A 23,866-nucleotide genomic window follows, 5' to 3' on the forward strand; every position below is an offset into this window, starting at 1 on the left:
CCATCTGCCAATAAGCTCACTCCTTTATTAACCCCCCCCACACACAGCGCACAGTCACATGTTTCAATAAATGTTTAAGTCATTCACAGGTTCTACACAAGAGCTGACAGTTACTTGTTTAGAGGACTGTCACTCTGCTTTCCAGCCGCAAGATTGTCCTCCTTAACAGCTCCCCTGATCTCTCAACATCAGGTCAATCTGTGTGACAGTCGTCCCCGTCCCTTTCACTAGATATGGGTGACAACACAGCTTACTGCACTCTATCATCAGTCATTGGAAGTTGAATCAATCCCAAAACATCAGGCTTGGAACCCTAATGCTCCCAGCATGTTTGTAATGAACTAGATGTCCCTGAAGCCTTGAATGGCTCTTGTTAGTCTCCCACTCATAAATATAGTCAGCATAAATAGGTCAAGCCTATATCGATGGGCTTGAAATTAAACTCAACTCAAACAAAACATGTTACCCAAACACACTCACAAAAGCCAGAGATGTTTCATTTGCATCACAATGAGCATTTAAATCCTCTGATCCTTCCACTTACATCCGATTCTGCCGTGTAGTATTACTTCCAATGCATCTAAACTATGGGACACAGACCACCAAACAGAGCTTACCCAAACTGACATTCGACTTACACTACTTCCCATTAAAGACAACATCAAATGTATTGTAAATTTTGTTGCTAATAATAATATATATGTGTGAAACAGTGTTTTCTTGTCACGTGTATGCAATAAATGATCTATTATTAATGTGGACCTGTCATCTATACACACTGGACGCAGCCATTTTGTAGACTGAACTATTATACATGACTATCATGCATATTAGTAAGGCGGTGCCTCTGTGATTAGCAACATGTTGAAATATTCAGTAATCACTGAAACATACAATGAGGGTAGAATATAAAAACCAAAAATAAATGTTTTAATTTTGTTTTTTTGATTACCATCCTTGTTCTGTCTGTGGGATTTATTCTCATCGGATACCATTAGCTGGCTTTTCTTGCATGTTGTAGCAGATATAAAAGTCATGGCACACTGCCTAACACAACAATGTGTAAAAGCATATGACTTAACCCCCTATGACCTCTACTTGGTAACACAAACATCTCCCTGTGTCCTGGACAAAAATGACCATGTTCATTGGGTTATTTCTGGATAAATTAGTATATCCATAATGGTTACCTTCTTTGATGTAAAGTATTTTGGGTGTTCTTTTATTGGGAAAATACTAACATAGGAGAAAAAGTACAAATGGGCTAACAATCAGTAAATAATGATCAATATAGTGTAATTATTATTAACCTTTACTTATCTATAGTAAAATTACCACAATGTTTCCTATTCTATGTTGGCCTAATTTTTATATGTACTACTGTAGTTCTCTTAAGTAAAATGGACATTATGTTATCAGGGATGAAATATCATATACATTATATGAGGGATTGGTGTGGCAAATCTGACTGACAAAACGTGCTTTTGGGCTGTTATTTAAGGAGTTTTGTCTATTTATTCTGTTTTGTTTATTTCCCCCAAAGATATTATATTATATTATCCCACAATATAATTTCTCAGTTGATCATCTCTGGCTCCAGATAAGCAATAATCGAACATACTCTTTCTATTCCTTAATCTTTATTTATATGTTCAGGGCTCATCAGACACATGTGCTTGGAGAACAGGTGAAATGCGTGAAAGGATGTGTTTTAAGAATGTGTTTTCAAAGTGTTTTCCCTGTGTTTTTGATTGCACTTTTACCAAATAGTTTATGGCACTGGTAGAGAATGTTAATGCATGAAAAATATATTGTGCAGCATTGTAAAATGTTGGAGTGCAACGGTGGAAAGGGACCCATAAGAAGCCAATCATCATATTTTAATGCTATTTTTAGGCATAAGTTAGTGGCTGTAATACACATTAACATCTGATAAGTGAAAAGAACCCTCAGTTTCTAAAACAACACGTTTGTCTTCAATGCAACTATTTAGCTAGTTCAAGGCTTATTCCTTCAATACATAATTTAGTCTGTCATGACAAACTTCCATCACTTTTGTAGGGCTATACAAATGTAAGTATGATCTTTGGTTCATTGCATCAGAAACTATCAGTTTCCTACTTGGAAGGTGCTCATCAGTTATCACACCACTACTGTGTGTAAGTATTTTGTATTACATCTTTCAGGAAAGCATCTGATGTGCAAGAATAGTGACCAACAACATCAGTTATCATTTTAAAATCATTCTTTACTTTGCCCTCTGTCATAAATAAGGCTTGGTGGTAGATTTATCAAACCTTCTAAAAAGGAACACTGGAGATGTTGCCCATAGCAACCAATCAGATTCTAGCTATCATTTTTTAGAATGTACTAGATCAGTGATTGCCAACCAAATTCACTTCAGGGGCTGCATGGGGGGCGCACAAACGTCAAAAGGGCGACACCATACGCTCAGTCTCAGTAATAAGATAAAGCAATATGTTTACCCCAACAAAAAGACACCTATCTGTAATAACATATCAGCAGGCATTTTAAAGTATTACAAACTATAATAAAAACAAATCTGACAACAAAGCAGGAAGGAGCTGGGGGCCGCAGGTGAAGACTCAGAGGGCCGCCTGTTGCCCATCACTGTACTAGATTAATGATAGCTAGATTAGTTACTATGGGCAACACATTTTCCTTTTTAGAAGGGTTGATAAATCTATCCCTTACTCTTTATATATAGTATAGCATAGTTGCCTACTCTCCTGGAATGTCCGGGAGACTCCCGAATTTTTGTGAGTTCTCCCGGACTCCCGAGAGAGCAGGCAAAAATGCCGGATCCAGCTGTCTCCGATGTTAAAGATGGGTGGGGGCGGGGCTAACGGCACACCACGTGTGGCCACTCCCCTTCGACGGACCCTCTCCCGGACAGCTGCCTTCAAAAGTAGGTAAGTATGTAGTATAGTATACATCATATGCTCCAAGAGTATTCATACCCTTCAATCTCTTCTCTGTCTCTATTCCCTGATATTAGTGACTATGAAAATGAGAAGCAATAGGTAAACAGTTGGCTTTGGAAAGAGAATTAAAGAAGCAATTCCACATCCCTGTGTGTTGCTGTTATTTATATTATCCCTGTTGCTTACAATTTGGGGATACAGCAAGTTTAAGAATGTAGCTCACCAAGTCACTAAGAACCAGTGGTACTTTCAATGACACCACTAGTTCCTAGAGAGTTGCATTCTCATTAATTTTAGTTCAGCCTACAAAATAGACCCCTCCATTGTGGGCACAGGCCTGTTTATATTGCCCCTATCTGTGCCCCTGCAAGACAGTATTGTACATTAATGCTGTCATTGTGTACAATATATATTTACCTGTTGCACAGCCAGCTGATCGTGCAAGTTGGAAATTGTCTCCTGTGCACATGTGAGCTTTGCACTCTTGTCATTCATAATGCATTCCAGGTCTAGGAACCTTTTTTTCTAAAGAAAGCACAACATTTGTATATAAAACATTTCCATCAACAGTTCCACAGGGAAATATAGGTTGCCAAAATGTCCTCTTTTGGGGCCGAAATCCCTGACTCTCTTTCCTTTTTAAAGAAGTCTGTCTGGCTCTTAAAACACAAGACAATAGCATGTCACTGTGTGGTTTTGGACTCATCACCTAAACACAGTGGAGGCAGCTATTTTGTGGAGGAAAGCAATGTTTACAAGAATACACACCCATGTGCATGCTGCCACTTACAATTCCACACGTATGTGCTTTAAATGGTGTCTCCATCAGGAAATATTAAGTGTTGCCATGTCAGAAAAAAAATATTATTGCCCTACTGGCAATCAACTAGTATCAACAACTTAAAAAATATATATATAGGATCGTGCGCTCTTGAATTAAGAAAGCTGTACCTCATCAAAATCAAATCAAAATATACAACAAACGAAGGGCGCTATAATCATTAGACCACGTTAGTAAAAAATAACACAAATAACTCAATGCAATCTATAGTGTATAATACACTTTATACACTATAGATTGCATTGAATTATTTGTGTTATTTTTTTACTCACGTGGTCTAATGATTATAGCGCCCTCTGTTTGTTGTATATAAATCAACTAGTATCCCTTAATAATATATTAAACTAATACATTTCACCCTTACATATTTGGGCCACTAATATAATAATAAAATAATTTTGCCCCCGTATGATAATAAGATCAAGAAATCATGATTACCCTCATAATTAAAACTTGTATTGTAACTCCTGTTATGTTAAGATTGCTTAGATAGCAGGCTGTTGGAACTACCTAGCCACAAAAGCAGGTCTAAGAAAAGCAGCAATTTCTCTGGTGAATTTCCAGTGAATTTAACCAGCGGGATAGGCGTTTTAAAATTGACATCGCCGAAAACTGGATTTTGGACTCACAAAATCACAGTTTAATACATATGGCGACTTTGCACATAAAATCATCGTTGATCTCTAGCTATCTGCTGGCGATTTTAATGCGATGAAAAAAAAATCGCACTTTGATACATTGACCTCAAGTGGCCGATTTCCGGCCACTTGACAAAATCGGACTATAATACATTTACCCCCTGGTCTTAGAATAGCCAAAATGCAAGTTATGGTTATTATTGCTATATTGATTTGATTGGAGAATATTGATTTTCCTGAAAAAAAGATAATGTGTCAGCTGTAAGGTTTTTTTTTTATCCAGGTGATGAAAATTAAACCAGGTAAAGAGAAAAGCTCAGCTGTCAGTCATAAATATACTTTCTCAATGAATTCTAGGTTTTAATGGTCTATACAAATCTTAAATGGATAGACAACAAATGCCTAAATTCCTGAAAAGCCAATTATATGGTTAACAGTTCCATTACTGAATAAATAAGTAATGCAGTGGGAGAGAATGGGCAAATGAGATTATTAGATTCTGGGAAATGTTGAGAGAGGACGGTCCCACATCCTATCTGAGTAGCATCTACTTCAACAGATGTGGAGGCTTTGTATTTCATTTTTTATATACGGTATATGCGACTTTCGCTTTCATTAATAACACATTATTATCTCTTGTGTATAGAACACATTACTCTATTTGTATACAACATAATAATATAGCATAGTAACATAGTTGATGAGGTTGAAAAAAGACACCAGTCCATCAAGTTCAACCTATTTTGGATCTCCTGCGATCCTGCACTTATATTTGAAATTAATCCAGAGTAAGCAACCGCCAATCTGTTTCAATTGTGAAAATCCCCCCAGACCCAATATTGCAGTCTTATTTTTACACTATATCCACTACTATCCTTCATTTTAATTAACAGTCGTATCCCTGCATACACTTTTCCACTAAAAATTTGTCTAACCCTTTCTTAAACATATCTATTGAATCTACCATCACCTTCCCTGGCAATGAATTCCATATTTTGACTGTCCTTACTGTAAAGAACCCCTTCCTTTGCTGGTTGTGAAATTTCCTCTCCTCTAACCTTAGGGGATGACCACGTGTCCTGTGTATAGTCTTTGGGGTAAAAAGTTCCCATGAAAGTTCTCTGTATTGACCCTTAATGTATTTGTATTATAAGAAGTTTTTATTACAATATTAGATTATAAGTTTGTAAGCTTGCGAGCAGGGTTCTCTTACCTCTCTGTCTGTATGTATTACTAAGTATTGTTTAATTATGTTTGTTTCCAATTGTAAAGCACTACGGAGTTTGCTGGCTCTATATAAATAAATGTTGATGATGATTATGTACGAATAGGGTAATGCCATTACGGCATTATGTACTAACACATACACCTAACATTTACGTATCCTATGCTCCGTTGTACACACACAATGGTAGGCCTGGCGTACACCTGGTCAGCTGCTAGCATTGCAAGATGTGTAAAGCTCTACATTCGGTAATAAAGTAAGCTTTTTCTTGTGTGCGTTTTCCTACATTCGAGAGAGGTGCATGTATGTCCACCTTTAAATAAGTCCTTATATGGTTTTTATTGGTGGCTTTATGACCAATGAAAAATATTTTTTCCATTCTGGCAGAGATATACATGCCCTCTCTAAAAAAAATTAATATACTTTTTCATAACTGAGGACCCTGGAAAAGACACCGCATAGATTTTGCCCTCTGGAGTATACATATAAATGGAGATCAATTGGACAATCATAAGGTCAGAGAGGAGGCAGAACCTCAGCACATTTCTTTTTACAAAAAACACCAAAATACTCCTAATAATGACAATGCAGTTCTTCAACATTAGTTTTAGCCAAGTGTACAAGACATCAAATACAGATTGGTTCCATTTAACAATATCTGCGTTTTTCCCAATCTGCCAATAGGCCTAAAGGATATTCAAGAAAACTGAATTTCTGAGTGCAAACAACTTAAAAAAGAAGATAACAGAGTATTTAAATGTCAGTGTCCTAAAAACATTTGTTTTGTGCTGTACGTCATTTTTTTTTTATTTATTTTGAATGTTAATCTCAGTATCTGCTCCTACTGTTTATGAACAAGCAACTACACAGTGTCACTTCTCTTGCCCTGCAATCAGTTATCAGTGTCTGGTCTTGCAGTACCCCAATTCTTTTTCTGTTTGCTGGATGTAATTCTCAGTTCCTATTCTGTGTCTCTGGAGAAGTGTATGGTTTGACTTTTGTTGCTCTGTATGATGTAATGTTCACTATCTAAACCTATTTAACCGTTGGTGATATGTCCAGATGAGAGTCACGTTTTTGGACCAACCGATACTTTGGTGAAATGTAGCCAACCGCTAAAGCATACCGGGGCCTATTTATCACTCTGTGACGATAACAATGATTTTCTATTGCTGCTTATCATGGCAACAAAACAGTCACTTATCACAGAAATTTATCAATAAAATATTGCCGTGGTAAGGGTTAACTTGGCCCGGCCAGTCCCTGTAGATATGCACATGTATGAGGCGGCTAGCTGGCTTATGTATGTGCAGTGGAAATGAAAATCCAGATTTGGAGCCCCGTTTGCGATTGGTCGAAAATGGCAAAGATTGACAGGGGCGGGGCCTAACGAATATATCCGCGCGGCCACGCCCCCTCGGCGGACCCCCTCCCGGACAGCTTATTTGAAAAGTCGGCAAGTATGTACTTACCTCTTCATCCAGTGAATGTTGTAACTTCTTCTTCATCTTCGTCTCATTTTCCAGTGTCCACGCCTGCACCTTGTACGTGAAAGTGCAAAATTAATACTGGTCGAGTTGACCAAGGTATCAGTCTGATGTTTAATACAGTCACAAGATAGACAACACAATACTCACATTTAGGGCATAATTTACAGTTAAGGGGTGTACATTTGCACCCAGACAAACAATGCAAGAGGGGCAGATGCATTTTTTTATATGCAGGGAAAATACTGCCATCTCAGCATGCAGCACACAAATACTGGTGCAATATCTATTTACTGCGACTTAGAGGTAAGCTAGGACGCGCCCCATTTTCAACTCTATATCTGTCTGCATATTTTAAACTTCGCCCCTGCATGTGTAACATGGTTGTGCCAAGTTACTGCACCATCTAGCTGTATTTAATCCTACCTGTCAGTGTGATCAGAGCTTAGAAAAGACGTACTCATCGCTCTGGAAAAAGACGGTGATGCTCTTATTTACTAACAAAAGATGCTGTACTGTAAATCCTATTGTCAGCACTAAAACACTGGGTGTAAACTGGCTCTAATAGTAACTGATGTCAGTTGTAGGTAAATTGAATTAACACTGGATATAATTGGCGCTATATAAATAAATAAATGATGATGATGATGATTGTGTTGACAGGTAAGGAAACCTCATACCAACATTGCCTGGTTTTCAGAGACCTCTGTCCATTTCTAGTATAATTCCTGGGTGTAACCTATGTCCTGGTTTAAACTAAACAGTTTATTCCACTGGAAACAATTCATTGGAGTGCTTATTTCTGGCTGACATTGTTTTAAGGGCCACTAAAGCTAAGTACAAGTTGCCCCACGCTGTATTAAAGAGAAACAAATAACTTCCACAGATATATATGTAAAAAGTCGTCATATTTTGACAGAGCATGCTAGATGTATTTACAGTGCATTAACTAGTGTAGGCCATTGTTCTCTGTAATTAGCTATAGAACAGACTTACAGGCAGGATGTCTGCTGTGCACAGGAAAAAAATGATTCTCCTTTATCTGTAATTGGCCTTTAGGAGACCAGTGTAAGTATATTATTATACTGTCCGCTAAATTTATTATAAAGGAAGGGAAGTTTGGTATTTATGGACAACAAATTGTATGAAAAAGAAATGTCTTGGGTTTGAATTAAAAATAAATAGCAATACTTGTTGAAATGTCATACAAATAGCAAAATATATAGGCCAGAAGAAAATACAATTCCTGAAATACAGAAATGCTGACCCTGTATGTATCATTGCTGTACATATGCTGACCATTACAGCCATCTGATATCCATAAAGGTACTGGCGGATGTTGTGACTGTGTGCATCAGCAATGATTTTATATCATTTTGATTCCTCCTATCCATGAGGTAAATAAATGACACAGCAGTGCTGACATATGACCTCTGTAATGTCTAATTTCTACATACAATCAGGCATTGATGTGGATGACACTTACCTCAAGTTCTGCTCTCAGTTTATTAACTTGTCCTTTGCATATCTGGAAAGTGCCATTCACGATCTCCACTGCCTGCTGCTTGGCTTCAATATCACTCTATCAGAAAAAAAATATAGATAGTGATCACTGTCATTTCTACCAGAGGATCCAAAGTAATCAAAATGTGGCCCCCTGTATATACCTGCAGCGCAGTGGCCTAGTGGTTAGCACTTCTGCCTCACAGTACTGGGGTCATGAGTTCGATTACCGACCATGGCCTTATCTGTGGGGAATTTGCATGTTCTCCCTGTGTTTGCGTGGGTTTCCTCCAGGTGCTCCGGTTTCCTCCCACTCTCCAAAAACATACTGGTAGATTAATTGGTAGCTATCAATATTGACCCTAGTGTCTCCCTCTCTGTCTGTCTGTCTCCCTGTCTGTCTGTGAGTGTGTGTCTATATTAGGGAATTTAGACTGTAAGCCCCAATGGGGCAGGGACTGATGTGAATGAGTTCTCTGTACAGCGCTGCGGAATTAGTGGCGCTATATAAATTGATGATGATAATGATCTGTCTAATGCGTATGTGTATATCTATATATATATATATATATATATTTTTTTTTTTTTTTATATATATATTGAAAAAACACACATATATACAGATATTTGATATGTGAAATTTGAACTTTGAGATTAATGTGGAGAGTTATGATATTTAAACACCAATTCATCATAGGTGAAGATGGAAACACCATCAATATCAAGCAGGAGGCAATTTAGGGGACGATGAGATTATAATCTAATAAACTCCAGCGTTTTTTTGCAAAACACGGATATTCGGCAACTTTACACGGCAAATTTAAAACGCCAATGTCTTGAAAGACATGTTTTGCCTTTCAAGATATTGCCGTTTTAAATTTCACCTGCAAAGTCGTCGAATATCGGCGATCTACAAAAGGCGCTGATTGATAGAAATACCCCCTAGATTGATATCAAAGTTCACTTTCTTTATTTCAGAAGCTCACCTGAAAAAGATTCTTTTCAGCCACAGACTTCTCCAGTAATATTTCCACTTCCGTCTTTTCTGAGAGTAATTTCTGCTCATTATCTTTGTACCTGGGAGAAATGAAAGAATTATGTAGATGTGTTTTCAGCCAGCTGCCCACACAAAGACAGGGGCAGATGGGCCAGCCGTTAAAACAATTTACTGCATCTCACACACACACACATATATGCACACTTATATGTAAAAAAAAGTATACACACTGCAATGTAACTAAACCATTTTAGAGTAAACAATATAATTTTTTCGTTTTTTTGTGTTTTTTACAAAAAGGTTCCATATTAAAAAAGGAAATATTGCAGACAAGTATTAGCTTTATATGTTCAACTTCTAGAACAATGGTTTCCAACTTTTCCAATGTTTTGACACTCCTTCCACATGGTTAACTTTTATGTTATCCACTAGGTTAAAATATCATAAACCATATTCATGTTGAAATATCAGAACACAGAGAAAAACATAAAGTATATGGTTAAAATATAAGCTACATATCAATGAAATATTGTTCAGATATTTCCCATTGTACAATCTGAAGTTGAACTTCAAACCTTGTGACACATTAAGCATGTTAAGGTCACACAAACTGTGGGTTGGAAATCATTACTAGAGGTATCATGGGATTCCCGTGGCTGCCACCATTTCTCGGCGTGACCCTCCTGCAAAATACAGATCATGCTACTGGGATAATTTTGCAGAGCATGAAGCTAATTAGTAGCCTATTTTACTTCTGGATGACATGCAGCATAAAGAATACCTTTATCGTCTTTGTGTATGGCATTTAATGGTATAATTGTCAATGTCTGTGATGTTTGTATTGTCAGCATTTTTATGAAGCCACGTGGACTGGATTAATAAACTGTGTACTAGAGCTCCCAAAATACAAAACATCCTGCCAATTAATTTATTTTTTTATTTTTTTAAATAGACTTTGTATTTGAGAGAAAGAAGCAAGCACAATCAAATGCTTGCAGTAAAGGAAGTTGAAGGTAGAAGCTAATTGATTGGTTGAGCCAACCAGATGGTGTAACATGGGTGGGACACTCATAGACACTAATTATTGTAATTAGAAATAATACTACCTCCCAGATTATGGATTTATTATGCACAACATAATTCAATTCCACATTCACAAAATGATCATATCACTCACACCTCAACCCACACTGTATTTTCACATATAAAATTAAGCAATTTAAACATAGAATACACTGGAACACAATACACATACAATATACATACTACCATAATCTATGTATACACACTTTGTTATCTCTGTCTCCAGCTTCTCTTTCTCTTCTTCAAAGTGCTTTACTTGGTTTTGCAGCTCCTGACAAATGAGAGAAATGTAACTTGCTACAATGTAGGAACCAATAATAAATGTGAATATTGCTGCTGTGTTGGTTATATTTCAAGTCACACCTATCTTAAAATACATAGAACTTTAATCTGGAGTATAGATACGCACAGTGTGGAAAAGTATCTGTCACCGTCATCAACATGCACTAGCCCTTTGTGACTCCTAAAAGGTAAGGCAAACTTGGCACATCTCTAAGGGCCTTTGTTTTGTCCCTAAAACCATCATTGGGCCTGATTAATTAAGGAAAGAAAAACAAAAAAATAAGTAACTTTGCATCTTGGCAAAACCATGTTACATTGGAGGGGGTGGTACATTTAAAGTATTATAACAGATTTATAATTGGTGTAGAGCATGTCCTAGAATCAAGGACCTAGATCAACTTTAAATTTCACTGTACAAATAAAGCTATCAAGTATTTATGTGCTACATGAAAAAATAGCCAGTATTTTCCTTATGTGCAAAATAATAAACTAATTTGCACCCCTAGCATTGTATCATGGTTTGTCCAGGAGAATATTTACTCCTTTGTTTGCCTTACTTTTCTTAATGAATTATGTTTTGGTATGAGTTTTGTTTTTGGTTGTATGTGCATTTGATGAAAACGGATAGGAAATTAGTATGTATATCATACACACTCGTACAGACTATGTTAAAATGATCACCTCACAGTTAGTAATATTATGAGCTGCAACAAGTGTATCAGCCCTGTAAGGCAGATAAATCAATAAATGAATGTTTCTCCTTCCCCAAACAGCACTAGGGGTGGTTAATCTGTTTGGCTGGTGGGAGTGGCACACTTTGTTTTTTTAATTTACTTATTTTATTTCTTATTTTTTAATACAGTAAGGTCTGTGCTGAATGTCGCCATCATAATCAGCACAAATTTGCACCAGGAGTAAGCACCTGCAACAGATACGTTTTCTAGAGACTTATCTGCAACTGCTTCCAACTCAGCGTAGCATGTAAAGAGTGTGAAGACGCCTTTACAGTGCTAGGCTCGCCCACTACCTCTCCCGTTCCGCCTCTCTAAGTATAGATAGGTGCAAGGTGGAGATCCGTCTCAGTCTGAGTGCACAGTAGCCAAAAGAGCTTTTTGCGCTTACGCGTTGGACTTGTGTCCAACTCTAGATGAGGCCCTGAGTGTGCTTCATAATTGGCCTGCTGGGTTTTCAGAGACAAGGCTGTTGACTGAGGTCAATTGAAAGAATTACTAAGTAATCTACACCGTGATCTTATAAATGCACAATAAATACATACCACCCAGAATTTCCACTGTTCCATAAATGGGGAGTCTGTTTTTTCAGTTATTTATTGTGTGGCTCCTACCTGGAAACTTTCTTTTTCTTCCTTATTTGTAGTTTTTGATATCTCCATATCCATAATTTTTGTGAGTAGTTTATCCTGTCTGCTTCTCTCCCTGTAGAGATTAATAGGGTTGTGGACTGAGAAAACAAGCACTTCTCATAGCACAAACTCTTACCAAGAATATTGTCAATAATTACATATTCACTAACACAAGGAACTGCACACTTACCTGCAGTATACACATGCTCACAATGGGCCTGAGTCATTAAGCAATGACAAAGCAAAACAAAAGAGGTACATTTTCTCCTAGACAAACCATGTTACAGTGCAAGAGGAGCAAATTAGTTTATTATGTTGCACATAACTTAAATACTGGCTGTTTTTTTCATGCAGCATGTAGGACATGTCCTATCCCAACTATAAATCTGTCCCCACATTTTAAAGTTTTCTCCCCCTTCAATGCAACATGGTTTTGCCCACGTGCAGAGTTACTAGTTTTTTATGCTTTGCTCTCCTCACATAATGGACTCAGGCCCAATATGTATATGCATATTCACTTTATGTAATGTGTCATCAGCTCAGACACACACACTACTTTATAGTAGTATAGTTTAAAGGCTGTCTTTGTACAAATCTTTAGTCATAATTGCCAACTTGTGATGTGGGAGATCGGGGGAAAGTGAGCGTGTGGGAGCGAGGCTTGGTGTTTCACCTCATCATGGCCCCGCCCCTAATTTGACATCACATTTCTAAGCCTATTACAGCAGACGCGCAAATCATGTTCTAACCCCGATACTTAACTAAAGACGTGTACAATAACCGGGAGGCTGGCCTGCTCTACTGGGACTGAGGGAGGACTCCCAGAAATACGGAGTCTCATGGACATTCAAGGAGAGTAGACAACGATGTCCTTAATATATGTACTACCAGGGCTGGACTGGGACTAAATATCAGCCCTGGGATTTAAAGTACACAGGCCCACCCCAGTTCCAGCAGGAAAGAAACTGTGTGTCGACGCGCAGCGGCGGCACCAAAAAAGGGCGTGACCAGATTGTGTTGTGGGTGTGGCCAACATGGGGCATTGATACATACATTATAATAAAACATTACATTTATCACGCCCTCCCAGCCACATCATGCCATCCCCCCAGGCACATTATGACACCCCCAGCCCACTGTGCTTATCTATGCTTCTGGTGCTGCTGACATCCATCAGGGTAAGAACATCCTGTAGAGTGAGCAGGGAAATTCTTTGTCTCACGAGATTACCAAATCTTGTGAGACCTAGAGCTTTGCGGCTTGCTCTGCCACCTGTGTCCTTTCTGAGAACTGGGAGCAGCTATCAGTTCCCTTCCCCTAACCAAAGGTGGATTAAGGCTCAGGGGGCCCAGGGTATTTAAGACAGCAGGGCCCCTATTATGTAACATGGTTATCATTTTAGACAAATACAAAGTCAATACTGTGTGCACTACTGTTAGAAGCAAACAGCTCTGCCTTCACAAGCAGTACGTTGTGAAGCGTGATATACCTCCCAACTGTCCTTGCAGTCGGTCCAAATCCTGACTACGTGAGACAGTCACCCAAATTCAAGACTGCCCCACCAGATTAAGGACAGTTGGCAGACTGTCCTGCTCTCTTCTACCTGTCTTGGTTACTTTCACCACTTGTAGCAGCTGGTTTCTTTAGCTCAGTTCCTTCTTGTCTTGATCCTGGAGTATTGGATGCCCTATTTTGAAAAAAAAATGGGTACATGAGATTTAGAAAACTCCAACCAGCCCCGGTGTTAAAACAATAGCGCTCACGTTTTATAATTAGGCCTCCCTCCAGTCCCCACAATAATGATATTCACATTTAATAAGTAGACCTATTTCCATCCAACCAGCCCCAACATTAAATTAACAACCAACCCATTTACTCAAAACATATTTCCCTCCCTCCAAACAGTCCCAGCAATAAATTAGACAGCATTAAAGTTTAATAAAAATAGCCATTTTCCACAAGCATCCCCGGCAATAAATAATTCATATTCACATTTAATAAATAGCCCTTCTCCCCAAAATCAGCCCCATATTCAATTGATAGCCCTAAACCACCCCAGCATTAAATTAAAGGTTCCTTCACCTCACCTTAAATATTTAGCCCCCACCTACACTCCACCATTAAATAACCTACCTCCCACACTATATTAAGATCCTCCCTTCCCTCACATATTATATTAAAATACTGCGTGCGCACACACACACACGCACACTATATGAAAATACTGTACGCACACTGTATGTCATACTTGCCTACTGTCAGCAGGTTCTGTCCAGGAGAGGGGCGTGACTGGAGGGCGTGAGGGGAGGGGCGCGGCCAAAGATGACATTGTGGCCCTGCCAAAATGATGCGTTTCACCGCGAATCACGTCATTTTGGGAAGGCAGTTGAGGGATGCGGGAGACTTGCCTGCTCTCCCGGGAGTCCATGAGACGGACCCGAATTTCGGTAGTCTCCCAGACATTCCGGGAGAGTTGGCAAGTATGCTGTATGAACATGGCCCCGCACGCACACTGTATGAACATGGCCCCACACGCACACTGTGTGAACATGGCCCCAAACGCACACAGTATGAACATGGACCCACACGCACACTGTATGAACATGGACCCACACGCACATTGTATGAACACACACACACTCACTCACCCACTATGAACATGGCCGGCCACACTTACCTTGTTACCTCCCTGCGCGCTGCTCGGTGGACAGAGTTTCAGTCATGTGCGGCCGATGCGAGTAATCACATAGGACGCGCACCACGTGACAGGTGCCGTTCCATGTTATTAAAATCACATAGCCGCACATCACTGAAACTCTGTCCGCCGAGTAGTGTGCAGTGAGCTGCGCACTGCTCGGGCAGGCATCCTGCTGGCTGGATCGGCCCAACTAGCCATCGGCCCTTCTGGCATTGTTACATTGGCAGAAATGATCTGTATAAACCACATGTCACCTAGATCAGGCAGGTGTCACAAATGGGATCCGGGGGGAATTTAAATTTTCAGTGACAGCCAATATACACTTACTTCTGCAGGTCCAACTCCAAAGACTGAATGTATTTGTTCCTCTTCTCTTTTTCCTCCTCAAGATCCTTTATATGGCTTGTCAGCTCCTGAAGTATACAAATTAATAATGAATGTGATTTGCAGAATAATGTGCACCTTATAACTGGGAGTGTTATTATATATATATATATATATATATATATATATATATATATATATATATATATATATATTAGTGTAAATACAGCAGTTTTCATGAATCCCTTTTGATATTCTGCATTTGATACCTTGTGTGATAATCATGCATCATTTTACAAATTGTAGCATATATGCATTATGTTAGGTGTACCATTGGTGTGTCCACCTTTTCCTTCTGCAGTGTGTCGATCATGTGTGCAGCTGTCAGCAGCTCAGCCTCAAGAGTCTGGATCTTGTCAGCCTGAGACTGGTTGTCATATTGCAGTGAGAAAACTTTGTCTTGCAGTGCTGTATTCTCCTCAGTCAGCTTCTCCACATTCCCCTGCAAGTGACACCACACCGTCATGTCTGACCATTTTTATAAGAAATCCATTTCAGGTTAAGGAGATCACTACACTTGTACTGTTCACAATTTACTACATTTTTTACAGTGCTCATTGATGGTCTTTTGTAATTGGTGTGATGTCTAGTGGTTTTATGATGACTAGCAGTTAGGAGAGTCCTGACTTGGAATACACAGGCCCGATTCATCTCCTAGAGAATAATATTTGTATCTTCTAGCCTTCACCACACTATTATAAGTATCTGCCACCTGAAGCTATAAATCATAATAGAGGGCATTTAGGAAAACTGATACACAGAAATTTCTATGCATTGTTTTGCTACATTTACAAAAATAGAATCACATTTTGATTGGTTGCTGTTGGTTACAGTACCTTTTTTTCCTCTACAGTTTTTATACATGTACAAGTATATGGAATGAGTCTTTATGTACAAAGAAAGTCACATAATAACATCATGTATGACAGACCAATGAACATGTAGAAAATAGTTTTGAAAAGTCATGTCTTAGAAGTGATTGTAACTTCCCATGGACAGCAATAAAGACATTGTCATGCTATACAAATGTATTGATGAATGATAAACCTCCCAGACTTTCTCTATAAGACAGCCATGTTTCTACCTTAAGTGCGGTATACTCTTCATTTGCCTTCAGCATCTCCATCTGAGGAAAGATTAAATAAAATGTTGCAGGATATAAACACACGTTCTGAATATTAAATACTAGGGGGTAAATGTATCAAGCTGAGAGTTTTCCGGCAGGTTTGAAAAACCAATCAGATTCTAGCTATCATTTATTTAGTACATTCTACAAAATGAAAGCTAGAATCTGCTTGGTTGCTATAGGCAACATCTCCACTTTTCAAACCCGCCGGAAAACTCTCAGCTTGATACATTTACCCCTAGGTCTATTAAAATTAACAACTCACACTCCATGAGTCAACAAATGAACATACTTGTATACCGATTTAATATGAGACAGTGGAGACACAGGCTATTATAAACTGCACATGACTGACTGATATTATGACTGAATTACAGGTAGCCAAAATATAGGTACGATCATCCAAAGGTAGCTGCCATCAACAATCTGCCCTCAGTGATGCTCATATTTAAAAGTCTCCAGGCCACAATCTGGAAATTTAGCCTGTTAAATACAGCATTAGTGCTTAGCTTTTTCCAGCTGGGGCCCTGAGTATTGGTGTTCTTGTATTCCAAGTGTTACTGTATCAGTGTTTTGGAGTCCAATAGTTACTGGTTTAGTCTTCTGGGATTCCAGCTGTCACTGTGTCAGTGTTCTGGGATTCCAAGTGTCAGTGCAATGATGTTCTGGGATTCCACGAGCCAGCATGTTGGTGTGCTGGGATCCCTTGTACTATGCAGTAAAAAACATAGTTCAACTGATCGCTCTACACAGTCAGCTCACTCAACAGCCTCAATACCCATTTCCCTCAATGTGTTCACTGATCCAGAAGACCTAAATCATGGACTCCAATTTAATGACAGCGAATCATGCAAAACAGATCAACTATTGCTCTGTGCACCATTATTTCTGCTGAGCTGCAATGACAGGAGCAGACATGACAAACCCTAGTCTGTCCCAGGGATGAGGCAGTCACTGGATTTACAGCATCCCTCTGTTTTGGAAAAACCTATGAAGATGGCCCTGCAATGGCACAACCATTTTCAGGTCTACCACCTGCTGTCTGCTTCATGCAATGTTACCAGCACAAGCACTGTCTGTCTTGTCATCTGCAACTCACTGCCTCAGATTACTTCTGGCACCAAACTAGCATGATACCCAGCTTCCTTTGCTAGTCCTCCATTATCTTTTTCAGAAAATCTCTGTCACTATACTGCTGACTCTTATGCTGCCACCCAACACTTCTCCTGCCACACTACCAACTTGCCTTATTTTTATAAATATTATTATTATTATCATAGATTTGTAAGGCGGGCACAGTGCTCCACAGCGCCGTACAGTAGGGAAAACAGAACATAAATAAAACAGGGACATACATGGTAGCCAAAATGAATGGAAACATGAAAACAAAGGGCATGGAGGGCCATGCTCATTAGAGAGCTTGCATTCTAAGTGGAAGAGGGCACAGCTGAAACAAGAGGAGCGAGTGAGGCTTAGAGTAGAGATTGGGACAGTTGTGAGGGTGCATTAGTGTGAATAGTGATATGGATAAGGTCACCACTAAAAAGAGATGGGTTTTCAAAGACCTTCTAAAGATTTGAAGGCTGTGGGAAAGTCTGATTGAGTGTGGTAAGAAATTCCATAAGTGGGGAGCAGCACGGGAGAAGTCTTGTAGGCGGGAGTGAGAGGTGGTTACCAGAGACGAGACAAGGTGAAGGTCAGAAGTAGATCTAAGAGGGCGATAAGGAGAGTATGTTGATATGAGGTTTGAGATGTATGCAGGGGTAGTGTTGTTGAGAGCTTTGTAGGTAAGGGTGAGTAATCTAAATTTGATTCTGGAGAACACAGGGAGCCAGTGTAGGGATTTCCAAAGTGGTGCAGCAGAAGTGGAACTTTGAGAGAGGAAGATAAGTCTTGCAGCAGCATTTAGGATGGATTGAAGTATGGATATATGGGTGTCAGGAATGCCAGATAGCAGGAGGTTGCAATAGTCAAGATGGGAAACGATGAGGCCTTCATCCGAAGGTCTCGCTGTGGTCTTTGTTGAGGTCTCCGCTGATTGGACAGCTACTTTAGCACAAGTATCTGCATGCCCACAACACTTATGTTGACCCTGCTGACCATCGTTGATGTGTAAATCTGCAAGACGTGTGTCCATATTACTACTTGCAAAATAAGGCTAAACAACTCTTCCTACTGTCTAACAGCTTTATCTTACAAATACTCTAACGTACAGACTTATTCTACACACAAATCTGTTTTCTTTTCTCTGATCTTTTTAAAATTTATTCTGTAACTGTCCCAAAATGTCCCTTAGCCAAACTTTGCCCTGGCAGCAAACCCACACTCACTGCCTACCTCCCACCAATAACCATTTGGTCCACCCGTGGTCATCACATCCTCCACCTACACTCTGTTTTACCTACAGATTTACTTGTACGGTTTCTGTCTGGTTAAGCAGCGGCTGCTACGCCAAACTGCAGACTGCGTCATCATCATGCATCATCTCTATTTGTGAGGTAAGCGTGTTGACTTTACATTAATCATGGCTGTGTCTTGAAGTCTGGAAATATATCCTACTGGCTCAGGAATGTCAGGGTAAACTTACAAGTTCTTAAACCAAGATAATAAAAAAAAAAAATTGTGCTAGATATAACAATGGGCAGACGAGAGGCATTTTTATTTTGCTGTTAGGTTCAGAGTGTCTATGATAACATGTGTTCAGCCACCATGCACAGAAGTGAAAGGAAGTGACATGTAATCATGGGTGTGCAGTGCAATTCTGGAACAAATAAGGAACATAAAACAGTGCCATTATATACTTGCTCTGATCAGAATAAGAAAAGCAAACATCTGATACATTGGTTTGAGTTCTAAATATGGAATACTTTTTCATTACTTATTTGCTCCAGTTTTGCATTTTGTTTACGCTCCAGGACTTGGAAATGAACGGAAATCTCAGACCTCTGTTGTCACCATCACGATTGAATCTTCGTCTTCGTCTGTGGTATCGCTACAGAACCGGAAGGGGACGCTGGCTCCTCGCACCTCTCCATCATGGTCCACATAGCAGAACTGGTAATCATTGTCATCCTTGGGCAGATAGTACGCTGCAAGGAAAATGTGTCAGTTGTTCTCCAGGTTCTGGCAGATGTTTTAACAAGCTAGAATTTTAGTTTTTCCATTTTTAAAAGGGAAACCCTGATATAGTAACTACATTAAGACAACTGTGTTATGAGCCAGTGAATTGTAATATCAATTATAGTTATTTAGCACATTTATCATATTTGGGTTTAACATAGGCTTTTGATACAGCACAAAAAAGCAATGCACGGCTCTTCTGCTAATGACTGGGGATGGGGTTTATACATTGTACAAAGGCATGTATATGAGCAATGGTGCAGCCCCTATAAGAGGGATCCGGCCTTTCTGCTAAGGGTATGAGGGATATGTAAAGTTTACATTGTAAACCTTGATACACAACAAAAGCGGGCAACACCTTTATGGACAAACATGCAATTTACTAGTATTCATTTTGTAAAGGCAAGGAATTCACAGTGGGTTTTTTGATAAATGGAAAATGTCCAAAAGGAGATTGAAAAAGTGCAGTAATAACTAATAAGGAGTTTCTGGCGGGTATGAAAAGTGGAGATGTTACCTATAGCAACCAATCAGACTCTAGTTATCATTTATGTAGTACATTCTATAAAATGATAGCTAGAGTCTGATTGGTTGCAATAAGCAACATCTTCACTTTTTAAGCCTGCCAGAAACTCTCAGCTTGATACATTTACCCCATGATCCCTTGCACCTCAAGCCACCGCTGTGACATAATTGAACATGTTGATGCTGTGTTAGTTCACAAGAATAAGGGTAATGTAATCCAAAATCTATTTTGCAAATCTGATCCACCTGCTATATGTCCTTGATTTGCATAACATTTTAGTAATCCCATTGAAGTTCACTATGTCAATATTTCCACAAAATTTAAAATGTTGTTGTAATGCTGTTTTATTTACATTTGTTTTGCAGGAAGACTGTAAGACAATACATCGTTATTTTATAAAGGAACCTTTGTGTTATTTTGCTAACATTGAGTATACTGGCAAAATACAGGATTCACTTAAGCTTATGGTATGATAAAACATTGAAGGTTGATAAGCCTAATACCCTTTCAAATGAACAACAAACACCTTATGCAAATAAGATTTTTGGCAATTCTGATTTAATTTTATATTTTGTTATTGTGACAGATAGGGGGGAATTCGCACTATTACCGATATTACGGTAATGGTGCGCGTAATTACCGTTAATACGGTAATTTTAACGTCAGCTAAGCAGGGTAAAAAAACCCGTAATAACGGTAGTACCTTTATCGCTGCGCTATTCTGGGAGAAACTGATTTCCCCCCATATTGTGATATTGTTAAGACATTGAGACAGAAACTTTGCAAAGCCATTGATGAACTTTATATAAGTCCCAGGTTTCTGCCTTATGTATTTTAAAAGCCAGGTATTATTGTTAGTATTGGAAAGACAGTTTTCCAAAATCTTTGGGCTTAAGTAAAAGCCAGATCAAGGGTTTCATGGAGTGAATGGAGAGAGAGGTAGGGCTTATATTCATTAGGTCCATTTCAGGCCAGTCAGACAGCAGGCTAGTAACAGTTGCACCTGCAAGGTGTAGTTTAAAAGGCTGTCAGTTTGCTCAGTCACTCTCTCTCATTATCTGGGGAGAGAGGCTGGAATCCTCCATAGGGAGAAAAAACTGCTACTTGTTTGTAAGTGAACTAAATTGAACATCTGGGGGTAAATGTATCATACCCCGGTTTTTACAACTCGCGGGAGTTCGGCGTCTTCGCAGCTTAAATTTAAAGCGGCGCTGCCTTGTAAAGGGAAACTTTTACCCCCTGTTGTTTGTTGGTGAGCTGGGCATTAGGTCCTTCCCCACTTAGGGGCAGTTTCAATTATCCACAAGGTGCCGCCGCTGCACACATTGCCAGCTAATACAGTATAGAAATCTCCACTCATATTCCCTTACATCTTTATGGGATGCGAGGGAAAATGAGCGGAGATTTTAGTAAAAACTGTGACGCGACGTGTCTCCGCGGGCTTTCTGGAGACACATCATGTCACATTGAATTTGCCCCCTAGAGTGGGATTATCTAATGTATTAGTTAGAGTCGGACAGGTTAGGATTTATTTTCTTATTTTATTTTGATTTTCATCTTTAATAAAACTAGCTGAGGCTATTTGTAGCTGAACATCGGACTGCTGTGTCCTTTTATGGCAGCTGTGTCAAAAGTGCCCCATCTACCCAGGACAATATGTTATTGTTATGCCAGTTACAAGGTCTCATTGCATTTACCATATTTTATTTGCAATTAGAGGCCAAGTGTGCATCCAAATGTGTGTACAGGGCATATAGCAGTTGTTTAAGAGTGAGGGGGGGGGGGGTGAAGGTCCCAGGTCAGAGGTCAGGAGAATAGTCAATTGAAATAAGAGGTTAGCAATACAAGTTAAAGTGTCAGAATCAGGAATAAAGTAACAGGCAGGCCAAGTTGAATGCCAGAAAACAATGACAGGAACAGATTAATCATTAGGGAAGAATGTCAGAACATTCCAGGGCCAATACTGGGAAGTAGAACTGGAACAGCATTAGATGCTAGTATATTTGCAGGTTACACAATAATCTGGCAAACTGTCTGTATCAGGGTTTTCCAACCTGTCATTTTATGCTGGCGGCCCGATGATATGCTAATCACATATCAAACTGGATATAATTGTGGAAACTTGAGATGGAAAAGGATTTAGGAATTCTAATTGACACTAAGCTAATTAGAGGTACCTAGTGCCAAGCAGCTCCTGCACAGGCTAATAAGATCCAAGAATGCATAAAAAGGGGCATACATTCATGTGATGCCAACATAGTTTTACAGCTGTATAAGTTACTAATCAAACCATGGGGTAAATGTATCAAGCTGCGAGTTTTCCGGCGGGTTTGAAAAACCAATCAGATTCTAGCTTTCATTTATTTAGTACATTCTACAAAATGATAACTAGAATCTGATTGGTTGCTATAGGCAACATCTCCACTTTTCAAACCCGCCGGAAAACTCTCAGCTTGATACATTTACCCCCATATCTTGAATAGCCGTAAATGCAGCCATAAATGAGAGAAGTTGATTGTTACTAACACTGCCCTTTGGGGAGTAATGGGGCACTTCTCTTGTGGGCGGGTCCCAGTTACTGAACCAAGAGAGGGAGTGTGGGGCTCTGCTGCCTAGAAATGTCAGAGTACATTTTGTTTGGATGCCACAATTTGGTGGGAGAATGGCTGGTAGCTTGTGCGTGCTTTTAATCGCTAACACTTTAATTAATGTCTTTTCAATAAATTTTGTGGCCTTTTTCTCCGCCAAACAAGTCTCACATGTCTTCATTTATTAGGTATGATAACACTTGCTAAAGGTATTTATGTAGAAGTTAATACAGGATGAATGGATAGGTGACTTGGGACAGCTTTAGCACTCAGAGAAAACCACAGCATGTGAGCTCACAACTCATTGTTACAATGACCATTTTGTTACATAACTTATATACCACTATATGCGCCTTCTTATGTTTTTATTTTTTATGCTATGTTACTGACTTATATGTTGAGAAAGTAAAACACGCATAAAGCAAACTTTGTGACAATTTGTTATTTTAGGAAGATTAAACATTTTTCAAAAAAAAAAAAACAATAGACAGAAAATCTATAGTGACAGAAGTGTCATCCTGCAATAACAGCATTAAGGAATATTAGTGGCGACCTGTTCAGTATCCTTTCTGGAATTGATTAAGAATTCAGCCCTAACATAACAATTACATGATGCTCCAGTATATGCTCCTGTATAAGGCAGTATAGGACAAGAACTGGTACAAATCGTAAGTATACAGACAGACTCTTACCTTTGAATAGAACTGTATCCTCCTCACTGCTCGATGCAAACACCCATGTGTAATATTCTCTCGTAGTTTGCCAACCAACCTTGAGAGTGGGAGAAAAAACAGACGTAAAATGTGGCCAAAAAAAGCACCTATTGCATATTTTAAGATATGTGCGTTAGTGGTTAGCACTTCTGTCTCTCAGCACTGGGGTCATGAGTTCGATTTCCGACCATGGCCTTATTTGTGTGGAGTTTGTATGTTCTCCCTGTGTTTGTGTGGGTTTCCTCCGGGTGCTCCGGTTTCCTCCCACACTCCAAAAACATAGTAGTAGGTAAATTGGCTGCTATTAAATTGACCCTAGTGTGTCTGTGTTTGTGTTTTTGCAGGCC

The 23,866-nt window shown here is 39.2% G+C and overlaps 1 protein-coding gene across 3 annotated transcripts in view; it reads right to left on the reverse strand.

The window, feature by feature from the left end:
* CALCOCO2 (calcium binding and coiled-coil domain 2) overlaps window positions 1-23,866 on the reverse strand; it is a 54,129-nt gene that overhangs the window by 18,293 nt on the left and 11,970 nt on the right. For all 3 annotated transcript variants that reach the window (XM_075176980.1, XM_075176978.1, XM_075176979.1), the window contains exons 3-13: window positions 23,499-23,577; window positions 19,516-19,661; window positions 16,531-16,572; window positions 15,718-15,888; window positions 15,390-15,475; window positions 12,347-12,437; window positions 10,926-10,990; window positions 9,626-9,716; window positions 8,623-8,718; window positions 7,122-7,190; window positions 3,363-3,470 (exon numbers count right to left, since the gene is read on the reverse strand). In XM_075176980.1, coding sequence (XP_075033081.1) covers window positions 3,363-3,470; window positions 7,122-7,190; window positions 8,623-8,718; window positions 9,626-9,716; window positions 10,926-10,990; window positions 12,347-12,437; window positions 15,390-15,475; window positions 15,718-15,888; window positions 16,531-16,572; window positions 19,516-19,661; window positions 23,499-23,577 — 1,044 coding nt within the window. The remainder of the gene's footprint in view (window positions 1-3,362; window positions 3,471-7,121; window positions 7,191-8,622; window positions 8,719-9,625; window positions 9,717-10,925; window positions 10,991-12,346; window positions 12,438-15,389; window positions 15,476-15,717; window positions 15,889-16,530; window positions 16,573-19,515; window positions 19,662-23,498; window positions 23,578-23,866) is intronic.

This window comes from Mixophyes fleayi, chromosome 6 (assembly GCF_038048845.1).
Source record: "Mixophyes fleayi isolate aMixFle1 chromosome 6, aMixFle1.hap1, whole genome shotgun sequence".
Lineage (NCBI taxonomy): Eukaryota > Metazoa > Chordata > Amphibia > Anura > Limnodynastidae > Mixophyes > Mixophyes fleayi.